Source organism: Sander lucioperca, chromosome 1 (genome assembly GCF_008315115.2).
Source record: "Sander lucioperca isolate FBNREF2018 chromosome 1, SLUC_FBN_1.2, whole genome shotgun sequence".
In the NCBI taxonomy this organism is placed as follows: domain Eukaryota; kingdom Metazoa; phylum Chordata; class Actinopteri; order Perciformes; family Percidae; genus Sander; species Sander lucioperca.
In genome coordinates this window covers 50040576-50053541 of record NC_050173.1, presented here as the reverse complement: position 1 = coordinate 50053541, position 12966 = coordinate 50040576, and the positions used below count along the sequence as shown (strand labels likewise).

At 40.2% G+C, this 12966-nt stretch overlaps 1 protein-coding gene across 7 annotated transcripts; it reads left to right on the top strand.

The window, feature by feature from the left end:
* The first annotated feature begins 363 nt into the window (after positions 1-363).
* apool (apolipoprotein O-like) lies at positions 364-11007 on the top strand. 7 transcript variants are annotated; one of them, XM_031280159.1, is made up of 13 exons: positions 364-492; positions 1515-1613; positions 3239-3364; positions 3848-3902; positions 5815-5913; positions 7199-7290; positions 7393-7509; positions 8054-8255; positions 8371-8729; positions 8790-8828; positions 8919-9003; positions 9440-9589; positions 10348-11007. In XM_031280159.1, the coding sequence occupies exons 1-13, from the start codon at positions 481-483 to the stop codon at positions 10434-10436; spliced, it is 1524 nt and encodes a 507-aa protein (XP_031136019.1). In that variant the 5' UTR covers positions 364-480; the 3' UTR covers positions 10437-11007. The 7 variants fall into 7 exon arrangements, with proteins under 7 accessions (XP_031136019.1, XP_035861195.1, XP_031136021.1 ...); XM_036005302.1 differs by having other exon boundaries at positions 8377-8807; positions 8889-9003; XM_031280161.1 differs by lacking the exon at positions 8790-8828 and having other exon boundaries at positions 8371-8726; positions 8907-9003.
* The last annotated feature ends 1959 nt before the right edge of the window (positions 11008-12966 follow it).

Genomic DNA, 12966 nt, shown 5'->3' with positions numbered 1-12966 from the left:
TAAATTGTGCCAATTCCCTAATAAATGTGCAATTATTGAATTACCAAAACCATAAGACTTGCTGTGAACCAGGAGCTTTTGGGGCCCCTGGACAGTTGTCTGCCTCGCCTTGCCCCATGATAAACCACTTCACATCATGCATACTTGCTTTACATGTGGAATTGCAGTGACAGTGTAATTATTTTAAATTTCTTTTAAAAATGTTAATAAAAACGAAATGTGATATTTTGCATTTTAATTACATATATGCACATTTACAAAACAACCATTGGTCTTAATACCAATATTGTGAGTTTAAGGACACTTATGTGAACATAGCATGGATGGAGGAGCATATATACAGTACCTGCTGAATGAGATCACTATCAAACCAAGCTGTTGCTGGTGCCTCTGCAGTCCGTTAGGTGGCAGCAGCTGACCGTGGTTTAGACCACTGGAAGCTGCTCCTCAGAGCCTAAAAGAAGAAGGAGGAGCGCTGTCATGGCGGCCAAGGTGAATGCTTGACATTTCTTCTTAGCCAAAGTATATGTTTAATGAATGAGCGGGTGTAGAGTTAACGTAAACTGTCCCGGACTTGTTAATGCAAACTTGAACTGACTGTCACTTTCCAGGCGTTTAACGCTATGCTGCATGGAAATCTCTTTGCTAACGTTACTGTGTTAGCCTCGCTGAATGAGCCAATGCTACTGGAACTAGACAGCGTTTAACTACGTTAGCTGACAGCAGTTAGAAGAGTAGGCTAACCCTACACCATTCTAACTCTCTCTTAAGCATATGTAACAGCTAGTATTTGTCAGCCCTCGCTTCGTTTGCCAATAGGCTGTTTTAACAGAGGAAACATTACAGTGAACGTTAGTTAGTTAGCTTAGTTGGAGGCAGCTGTAAGTTATCCACAATACCCACGGTATGGGTAACTTGTGGGTGTAATTTAACGCTACATGATAAATTAACTTATAAGTTACATATCGTGGGTTTAACGCTCTCTAACGTTACTTCTGCTAAATATCTCAGTATTGGTGATGAAAAGTAAAGTTAGCTTAGATAAATACATTACCTCATTTTCTTTATTTAAGTACAATTTCGAAATATGACGCATGTTAGAGTTAAATTACCCAAATGTACACAAAGTCCTTAAAATGAGCTCCAACTTAACCTGCTGCAACAGTTTAAAGTGCAGTTACGTGTCAATGCTTCAGTAATAACTTTATAAGTTTATACATGTGATAATTATGCAACAGTAACTCTTGGAAAGCAGAATTCTGCATAAGTACTTTTGATACTTTAATAATCTATTATTGTCATACTTATGATCTTTAACTTAAGTGAAATTATGACTACAGTGCTTTTACTTTTAATGGAGTATTTTTTATTGTGGTTTTGCTATTTTACACGTGTCAATGATCGATTTCTACCACTTGTGCACATGAGTCATCTGTTTATTAGTGATTAGTGTCTGTCTGTTGCTATGAGCTGACAGATACTAAAGTTAGCGGTGCACTTTTATTATGTCCTAGGTGGTGATGGTGGCCGTCCCCACGGTGATGGGCATAGCCTCCATCCGTGTGTATACTGTGAGCCAAGTGCCCACTGATGGACTGGTTACTAGAGAAAAGGTATGGTTGTCCCAAAACGTCTGGTCTGATATAGGGGTGCATGATATGTCGACTCAATATCGTTATCGCAATATCACGTTGCACAATATTATATCGAAAGGGGTTGCAATATTTACTTTATATTGTGGAGCTGCGTCCCGTCCGTTGGCTGTGTGGCTTAGTTGTGTTTGATTTAGAGCTTGAAATGCTATAATGATCCTGTTTCATTGGCCAGTTACCGTGCCACTTACACATGTTAGTGCACGTTAGGGTTGCACGATATTGCCAAAATGTGATATTGATTATGAATATTGCGATATTGATATTAATTTCGATATTTTTAAACATATGTAAAATTACAAAAGTTACGGGAAAATGCATCAAAATAGATTCATAACAAATTAAACAAGTTTTCTTACAACACAAGGTTTATTTCAACTGACGGTCATATTGGACTGGTCCAACATGAATAAATAAATAAGGACCATGTCTACAGAACAGGACATTTTTTACTAGTTGGACAGTATAAATATATAAATAAGGACCATGTCTACAGAACAGGACATGTTCTACTGGTTGGACAGTATAAATATATAAATAAGGACCATGTCTACAGAACAGGACATGTTCTACTGGTTGGACAGTATAAATATATAAATAAGGACCATGTCTACAGAACAGGACATTTTTTACTAGTTGGACAGTATAAATATATAAATAAGGACCATGTCTACAGAACAGGACATGTTCTACTGGTTGGACAGTATAAATATATAAATAAGGACCATGTCTACAGAACAGGACATGTTCTACTGGATGGACAGTATCAAATATATAAATAAAGAGAACAGGAGATGTTTCACTGGTTGGACAGTATAAAATGCACACACGTGGTACGCTCCATAGGGTTTGTCATGTAGTGGACCCGTGCGTTGACGTGCAGTAACATGTGCAAGTGGCACGGTAACTGGCCAATGAAACATGATCATTACAGTGTTTGAAGCAGGCTCTAAATCAAACACAACTAACCCACACAGCCAACGGACGGACACAGCGCTCCGCAATATAAACTAAATATTGCATACTTACTGCAACACTTTCGATATATTGCGATAACGAAATTGAGTCGATATATCTTGCACCCCAAGTGCACGTCAGCGCACAGGTCCACTACGTGACAAACCCTATGGAGCGTACCATGTGTGTACATATTTCAACAGAGTGACAGTGTGAGTGAAGAAATAGATAGAGACAACAAAACGGAACAAATCGGAGAAGAGAAAGAAAAGTTGTGTCCTGTTCTCTTAAAATATTTTTGATACTGTCCAACTAAAACAAAATGTCCTGCTCTGTAGACATGGTCCTTATTTATTTATTCATGTTGGACCAGTCCAATATGACAATAAAAATTGAAATAAACCTTGTGTTGTAAGAAAACTTCTTTTATTTGTTATGAATCTATTTTGTTGCGTTTTCCCATAACTTTTGTAATTTTACATATGTTTAAAAATATCAACATTAATATCTACATCGCAATATTCACAATCGATATCGCAATATCACATTTTGTCAATATCATGCAACCCTAGTCTGATATGAGAGTACTGAACTTCAACGTCACATTTCCATGCTGACTCTGTCCCCAGCTGAACATCTACACCCCGCTGCCACAGTCTGCTCAGGCCCAGTTTGTTCCAGAGAGGCCGGGTGCTATTCAGACTGGGTTCACTACAGTGAGAGAGAGCATACTACCATGTGTCCAGGCTGTTAAGGTATTTAGATTTTAAATGTATAAACATGACAACATAGTTCACTGACACCATCTGCTGCAGATTTACCTCATGCTTTCACATCCTGTCAAACACGTAAAACCCAGAACTACCCTTTGATGGATGTAAATAAGTGGTATATAGAAATGGAACAACAGCTGAAACACACCGAAGAGGTCTTATCTTGCACCTGCAGTGTTAGTTTTCCAACCCTGATTTTTGTTCCTCCTGTTTGCGGTTAAAGAACATCATCCTAAGTGCTTCGAGTGCTCTGTGCATCTAAACCACTTTGCAAACAGCAAAGTTCAGGAGTCAGACAGGAAATAGTGTTCATGCAGTCAACTCAGCAGCTGCAGGTTTGCTGCGAGGAGATTTGTCGGTTTGATACTGTGGAAGATGGGGAAAAAACGCCTGACACTGACTCAGATGTAGTTGTGTTTTTGGTGGCCTGGTGTTCATTTCAGCTTTGTCCTTTGTTCCCTGCAGGGTGCCTGTGTCTCTGTGAAAACAGGAAGTGTTAATCTATACCATGCAGGAGAGGGTGAGTCAACAGTACAGAAGGTACCTTAAGGTCTCATATATGCAGTAATATAAAATAATATTAGCCTCTATTAAAACTCAAAACTTAACTCTTGGTGCCCTAAACTCATGTGTTTGTGCTGACACCTGAAAAACAAATCTCGCATAACTAAGCCGTCTATTAATGGACTTATTGAATGACTTTAGGGCTGCAACTAACAATTATTTTTATTGTCGATTATTTTCTCAATTAATCATTTAGTTGTTGAGTCAATAAAATGTAAGAAAACGGTGAAAAAGTCGATGAGTGTTTCCCAAAGCTCAAGATGATGTTCTCAAATGTTTTGTTTTGTCCTCAACTCCTAGATATTCACTTAACCGTCATAGAGGAGTGAATAAACTAGAACATATTTACGCTTAATAAGCTGGAATCAGAGAATGTTTACTTTTCTTCATAAAAACATGATTCTAATCGATTATCAAAACAGTTGGCGATTACTTTAATAGTTGACAACTAGTGCTGTCAAACGATTAAAATATTTAATTGTGATTATTCGCATTAATGTCATAGTTAACTCGCAATTAATCGTACATTTTTATCTATTTTAAATGTCCCTAGATTTCTTTTTGTCCCATTATTTTTTTCTCATTTTAATGCTCTTATCAACACGGAAAAGTGGATCGGCTTGCTTTGTGCTTTTGTCGCCTGGCTTTGACGAGGGGGGGGGCAGAATTCACATCAGCTGTGTGCTTGGCCATCAAGTGGTATTTCAGACTGGACGTGCTGCGATGATAGCTCAGTTCACAACGACAAAACACACAGATCACTTTGGTCTTGTCAATGGAACCATTTGGCAACTTTTTAAAAGTAAACCTTCCATTCAGAATCTTATTGGCATCCATTTCGGCGTCTCGTGCTCGCCATCCACTCAAAACGTGACGTTAGCCTACTACTCTTTGGCCGGCTCGCAAAGCCCAAACAAGTGTGTGCGGCGTGCCTGTTGTTTAGTTTCCGGTCTAGCTAGATCTGGTGTGGTGTTGTAGTTTTTCTAACGTTACTAGTTGTTGCAACAGCATGTGAAAAAAACTACAAAGTTTGCTGGGCCAAAAAGAACGCTAATCTCGCGATAAAAAAATTGACGGTGTTAAAATGGGTTTGCGTTAACGCCGTCAATTTTTCGATTGATCGATTAAATCTTTGCAGCTCTAAAGGATTTCCCTATGTATTGTTGTTACAGTGTGTAAAGTTACATTATAAAACCCCCAAACGTGATTGTGCATGTTTTTCTGCGGTATTTGTACTGTTATGTCCTCAACCTCAGACAATCTGTAAGGAAAGCACTATTTCATCTTACTACCCAGTAGTGATTAGTGGTGGGAATCACCAGAGGCCTCACGATACGATATCATCACGATACTTATGTCACTATACAATATTATTGCGATTTTAAACATATTGCAATATTCTGCGATATATTGCAATTCATTACCTTTTTTCCAACTTCAAATTTTTCCCAATTTCAAATGATGTCCCCAAAAGAAAACTTTGTCAACATCTGTTTTACCTAAAAAATATATATTTCTCTGTTTGTTCATCTCACTTCAATTTTATTGCTGCAAAATTGGATTGTCAAGCAGACAAACTGACCAACACATATATAATAAAAGATCAATACTTGGCGTCTGTGTATCGATATTGTATTGCCACGGAAAATATTGAGATACTATGCTGTATCGATTTTTTCCCCCACCCCTAGTAGTGATACTACGGCACATACTATTACTGTTACTATTATTATTACTAGTTATGCTATGTTACCACTCTCACTGTTACGACTGCTTGTGTAGTGTATTATGACAAAATAAGCAGCGGGTCAGACTGGTGTGCACAATTGAGAAGATTGAAGGAATGTTTGTCTTCCTGTGTTTTCCAGATGTGTACTATTACTTGAAAGACCCTCCCCCGGGTTTTCTACCCAGATTTGGCACCATCACCATGGCTGGCCTGCTTGGCATGTTCTTGGCACGGAAAGGTAACCTAAGATCTCGTCACTATATTACAAACACTCTAGGCCTGCTGGGAACGATTGTTCTGTAATCTATTAATCTGTCTATTTAGTACATAAAACAATATGACAGTATAATAAACAAACCACAATTAAACATGTTGAGGTGTATCAACATAAATGGTCATAGAGAGTCATGTCATATCACAATATTTAAGCATATCATCATATAACATTACATTTCTAGAATTGTATATGGTTGCATTATTTTTATACCTGCAAATAATACACATAACACACACGACAATATCATGACATGACAATATAAACCTTACATAGTAATACACATAATAATTAGGTTGACAGTACCATTTATAAAATGTTCCCATGTCATGTTGTCTTGTGCTACATTGTAATGGTTTGTAGCAATTCTTTTTTTGTAAATAAATTGGCTTTGCAATATATTTTTTTTTAGGAAACCTCAGATTAGTTCTTGATTGAGCTTTAAATATGAATATTTAACCGAACAGAATAATTGTATTTATTATCTGGGGACAACTTTCATCCAGAATCCCTAAAATAATGTGTCCTTAAATGCATGACTGCATTGTTTCTTTTCCTAGGCAACCATGTAATATTTCCCTTTTGTACGATCATAAACTGGGAGATGATCCATGGTTCTGTAAGACTTTTCTCCTACAAGCTATTTCACATTAATAAAAAAGGATCTGCCATGAGTCCCTGCAATATCCTGGCAGCATGCAAGCTAGTTCAGTGCCCTAGCCTAGTATGACGTTTGCCAAGCAGCTGTGTGGTAATATAACAGCTGTACATAATACATCGTCAAATTCATCCACCATGCCACTCTTAATGTGGACATGTGAATATAAATGTATACAAACAATTCATACCTTGTGTATTTACCATACAAGTCTTGGACTTAAACTCAATCACTTTCGTACAGCAGGGGCATGTATGATATCCAGTTTTACTTGAAGCACATTTAACCTTGACTCAGTCAGGAGAGACCGCTGCCACACTTTACCAGCATTCAGACCACAGTTTGCCACAAGTCCCAAAACCTCACTGCTAAACCACAGAGGTGCAAAGATGCACAACACATAAGAAACAAGTAAAGTTCAGTTGCTGTTTTAGTTTTCTCAGCACTCTGTCTTACTCTGTCTGTCTCTCTGTGGGGAGTCAGTTCAATGACATTTCTCAGTTCAGCAATACCAGATGAAGTTGGGCTCCAGGATTAAGTCTGTGCCAAGTTAGATTGATTGTCAATCTTCATTGTAAACTTTTATTTCAGGCTCTCGTTTCCAGAGGTTAGCCATTCCATTGGGGCTGATGAGTGGAGGAGCTTCAGTGTGCTACCCGGCTCAAACAGTGGCCGTGTTTAAGGTAACACTACTTGCTGACTAAATGCTCACCTGTTGTTACTGCCAGTAACAAACCTCATTATTTTCAGAGTTTAACACTGTTATTGTCTCTTTTGCTCCCAAGGTGACAGGTAAGAATGTGTACGCGGTAGGGCAGTGGAGCAGCGCCACAGTGTCTTCACTGCTCGCCTCCACGTCCCAGGAGCCCGTCGCCAAAGAGATCGCTGCTTCACAACCACAGGTTAACAGTCATATTGTGTCACTGATCCGATTTATTCTGATTATAAATCGACATAAGCAGCTAGTTTTAAATAGAAAGTACTGTAAAGCTGTTTTTACTGTGCGTGACTCAAACCAAAACAGCGGTTCACCCCATATAATGGTAATTTCCTTTCCACTGAATGATTTCTGCTCTACCATAGATTGTATGGTTGTATTGTTTCTGTTAATTTGCTCTCTGCACTTCATACAGAGTGGCTTGGAGATTTTTGTGATCTAGAAATAAAACTTATATTGCTGTTAAACTAACTGTAAGTCACCCCACTGCACCAGTGTCAGCAAAATGCCTGAAATAATAAATGCTAATGTAAGCGATTACGTTCTTTTTCCTCTCTAGTCAGTGTAATAAATCTAATCTGTTACAACTGAAATGTTAAAGAAACTGTATGCTAGTGCTTTATTCTGTACAGTTTAAGTGTGATTAATCAAATGGTAAAATTCATATCAATATTTTTATCTACAATAATGTATGCATGATTTAAATCTTTATTCTTGATGCACGTTAGACAGCTAAAGTGCCAAATCCAGAGTCTGCAGTAGTTGAGGAGGCCTCAGAGCCCAGCTCTACAATCCCAGAGACGGAGGTGGAATCAGCTGAGTTTGTTCCTGTCTCTGATGAGCCTGCTGTGGCTGTCATAACAGAGGAGGCGTCATCTGTAACACTCAAAGAGATATCCCCTGACCAGACCCCCACAGAGACCACCACAGGTATAACAGATATTGATCTCTGTCTGCTTGTTTCTCTGTCTACATCTCTTTTGTTTCACATACAATCACATAGAGGCTTCTACTGATGGTTTGCTGTATTTCCTCTCTTGTCCAGACCCATTGGCACATTCAGTGCCAGCAGAGACAGATGCCACCACAACCTCTGAGGAAATACATGCACCTGTTGAAAGTGAGGAGCCCTTAGACTCAAAACAAGCAGCAGAGGATGTCTCCACTGACCCCAGCCCAGCAGAGCCCACGCCAAGCTTAGAGTCTGCCCCAGTGGAGGCTACCGCAGCTGAGGCTGCTCCAATTGAGGCCTCTCCAGTTGTGGCCGCTGCAGTGGAGGCCTCTCTAGTTGAGGCCCCCCCAGCGGAGGCCTCTCCAGTCGAGGCTGCCCCAGTGGAGGCTGCTGAAGTAGAAGCTGCTCTAATTGAGGCCTCTCCAGTGGAGCCTGCTGCAGTTGAGGCTGCTGCTTTGGAGGCTTCCCCAGTGGAGGCCGCCCCATTGGAGGCCGCCCCAGTGGAGGCCGCCCCAGTGGAGGCTGCCCCAGTGGAGGCCGCTACAGTGGAGGCTGCCCCATTGGAGGCCATTCCAGTGGAGGCCGTTCCAGTCGAGGCCGCCCCAGTCGAGGCTGCCCCAGTGGAAGCCACTCCAGTGGAGGCCGTCCCAGTGGAGGCTGCTGAAGTGGAGTCTGTTCCTTCCTCTGGAGAAGCACCTGCTCTAAAGGCCTCAGAGGAGCCAGAAGGTACGACCAATATGGTGCCCCATAGTGTCAAAGAGCAGAAAGTGTAAATGATGCCAACATGTAATCTGCTCCCTTGGAAACCCCATGTTGGCACAGAAGTGGATTCGCTGGAGCTACCTAAGTGTGGAAAACTGTGAAAAATGGAAGACTGTTTCATTGAAAGCTCCTAAAACTAGAAATGATGTAAAAAGTTTGGAAAAAAGTCTATGAAAGCTATTTTTACATCTCTTGTGTTAGTTCTTATTAGGACTGATCAGTACAGTACACCAATTTGTTGGAAACTGTCAAGAGTGTACTAAGAACGTTTTCAATGTTATTACTATTGATAATATTAGTATGAAGTCACAATAGTTTCATAGCAGTTTCCATAAAGGTGGAAACACATCAGTTCATCTTCCCATTGCTGACCCTCTGTTGTATTTTGACTTCTCCACAGTGGCAGCTGTTGAATCACCTGAGCCTGAACCTGCTGCTCAAGAGTTAGCTGACCCGCAACAAGTTGCCGCTGTGGAGGAGACTCCAACCCCGACACTCACAACACCCCCACCACCTCCTCAACAACAGCCTGCAACAGAAAACAGCAAAGGTACTGGGAACAACGCTGCACCACTGCTCTGGTTCGAGAGTTAGGCATCGACTTACTGGAGCACACACACACACACACACACACACACACACACACTGCTTCTCTTCTGAGAATGACCTTAACTCCAAGGCACCTAAATGTGTTGGGTCTTGTGATTGTTAGTCTGTGTGGTGGTAAATTTACAGACAGCGAGCTGACATTTAATCAGGATATTGTCAGTTTCTACTGAAATTTGTCTTGCGTCACAAGCCAGCTCTGACATACATGAAAAAACTAATCAGGGATGACAAATTGAGGAGTGAAGGAGTTCTGCAAGCTATTTTCTGAACCATAACATGTAGGAGCCTTCTGTTTGATAGCAAAGAATAATATCCACCAAATAAACCATGAGAGGGATCTGATTTAATGCTACCAGGGTCAGCATCTGGGCATATGCAGTTTGGAACCTAAACGATAGCAGAATCAGTCTCCAAGGAAAACATATACACAATACCCAGCACATCCAGATCACTCTGGATTTTGGTAATTAGAGGAAGAGATGTGGTGTGTCCTTGTGTACTGAACACTAGTTCACTAGTATTGTATGATCACAAAAGGCACTGGCTTTGACCCTAGTCTTTATATGTTGTTGGTTCTAATTTGGGTTATCTAGTGATTTTAGTTGTTCCTCTGATGCATTTGTTGTCACTCTGGACCAGCATGTGATATTTCTGTGCTTGTGACTGAGCTTTTGTTGCTTTTCTCTTGCTGCCCTCCAGGGGGCTCCGGTTTCAAGCCAGACCCTTCTCTAATGGACTTTGGCCAGTCCAGCCCTGAGGATGAAGACCTGTACAGCACACGCAGCTGAGAGACTACAGCCGGCCGCAGGAGACACCTCATTCCCACACTGCCATCTCGTATCTCATTCAGATAAACATCCACTCTGTACCATTATGCTGTGTAAGTAGGCCATTTTGCAAGCAAGCAGAGTTTGGAAGTCTTTCATCAACATTTCCATTCTTATTTCTTCAGCCCACATCATTTACATTTCCAGAGAAAAGGTGCAAGTACATTTGTTTTGTAGCAGCAAAGCAGCAATTCCCGTACACAGAATGAGTCTGTTTGCGTAGAAGGACAGAAACATGGAAAAAAAATACACCCACAACTGGTTACAAGTCTTTTAATCCACAGATGGCAGATTGTGAAATTTTCTCTCTGTATGTGTCATTTGGCAATTATTGGGTTTTGTGCGAAAGCTTTCAAAATCACGAGTGCATGGTGCTTTTATTTATTATAATTTAGCCCACTGCATCGGTATGCTGAAAATACTGCACATGTACTGGTAATAGTTATAAGATCGACTAGTGCTGTTCCATTGTATTACATCAAAAATTGTCTTCAGTTATTTAGAATCAAAAATAAATCTATATTTTTCTTGATTTTATGTTGTGCTTTGTCAACTACTAAATACTTACTTGTCAGTATTAGTTATTTATTGTCATACACAATAAGTGCTCAGCACACAGACTTTTGAGATACCAAACAGATTCAGTGGTGAAACATTTGTCGGATAAGCACATAATTCTTACATATGACATAACATTACAAAGAACTTTTATTATAAATGTGCCTTCCTATTAAATATCACACAATTAGCAGCTCAACAGGAGATTAACTTAATCTTCAATCACACCTAAATCATCACATATAGAAAGCCTTTGGTCTCCAAGGAAACCATTAAACCCACTTGTTTCTGTAGTGTAGCTAATGGTAACCAGAACTGTGAACACAGATATTTGACTTCTGCTTCATATAAGGATTTTCACTGTATTATATTTCACGAGATAATGTTTGTATGTTCTGTTTTTTTTTTTCTTTCTTCAATAATATGGTTCATTACCAAATAATGGCAACATTAATGACAATCCCATCAGCCTCAGCTGTACTTTGTGTTTAGTCATAGACTGTAAAAAAAAAAATGAAGTGCTAATTATGGAATGTTAATATGCTAACCACTGAACTAAGATGGTCAACACTGTAAACACAGTTTGTTTATTTTAGCATTTAGCTCAAGGCCCCACTGTGCCTATGCTTAGCCTCTCAGTCATGTTACATGAAATGCTACAATTTACTCATTTAGTTGAACCAAGTCAGAAATACTGACTCCTACTGTAAAAGTGTACATGAGTACTTGGTCAGTAAAGTGCAAATTGTAGAACTGCTAGTAAATCTGATCCCAGTTATTGTTTCCTGAAACAATAGCTGGCAAATTGAACCCACTAACATTTCTATAACAAATAACATGTCCAACATAAAGATGGACAAATGATAGTCATGGAAATGATATATCTTGAGGAATTTGGAAGGTTTGCGCAACAAACGTGTGTATTAACACCAGGAATATCGTGTCTCCTTTCAAGCATTTTTGGTCCCACATGTTTTTGCTTATTTGCTTGAGTACAGTTTATACTGAGGGACCAGGCTATCTGTTAACATCTTTATAGCTTTTTTACTGCTCCTCAGAGGAACCGGAGCTCCCTGGACCTCATAAACCCTGCATGAGATAGACCAGAGTCACGACCCTTGGGACTCTGTGTGGTGTGTGTGCATGCTCATATATGCGTAGAGAGAAAAAAACTTGGAGAGGGAGATGTCCGATCAATTAAACGTCAATACTTTCTCATCCTTCTTCCTGTTATACATGGGAGAAAAACACATATGGGAACCAGGCTAGCTGTGGAATCGGAGCTACAGCTTGTGCTGCTGCTTTGAGTCGAGGGGTTAAGGGAGTTGTTGGCTGGTGACTGGGCTGTATTTTAGACAAGCACTGCCAAATGTTGTGATAAAAAAGAAACCCTCCAGAAACAACTGTGTCTTGTAGATTCATTACCCACCAACAGCATTAATAAAACCACATGGAACATATTGACTAAGATCAAAATAGAACAGAGCAGAGAGAGAGTGGGAATGCTGGAAGTCTGCAATCCTTTCTTCTCTCATGGACATCTTGTTGCTATAGGCGTAGGGGCCAGTGTTGCAAAATGTGAAGCTAAGTATAGCCTCATCTCACCTCTCTCAAGGGTCCCCTACACATATGGAAGGGGGGGGGGGGGAGCAACCCACACAAGCAGCAGCTATGATTATGTTCTGAGAACAAATGTTAGACTGGATTCTGTCATGTAGAGCTGACCAGCAGAGAGGAAGCAGGGCTTACAACCCTGACCTCTCACCTCTAACCCCCATGAGCCGTATTTTCCACAGAGGACTTTATGACGGTTACGGTCTGTGGTGGTTATCTTCCCAGGATACGGCCAGCAAGGGAGACCCCCATAGTCAAATAAACACATAGCACATTTATCTGCAAAACATATAAACATTACAATTATGTAAGCGATTTA

Bases quoted from the DNA above. Each gene is read 5' to 3' on its own strand.
- apool (XM_036005299.1), top strand. The intron at 5,914-7,198 runs GTAACCTAAGAT...CTTTTATTTCAG, and splicing joins CATGTTCTTGGCACGGAAAG to GCTCTCGTTTCCAGAGGTTA. The intron at 7,510-8,053 runs GTTAACAGTCAT...GATGCACGTTAG, and splicing joins TCGCTGCTTCACAACCACAG to ACAGCTAAAGTGCCAAATCC.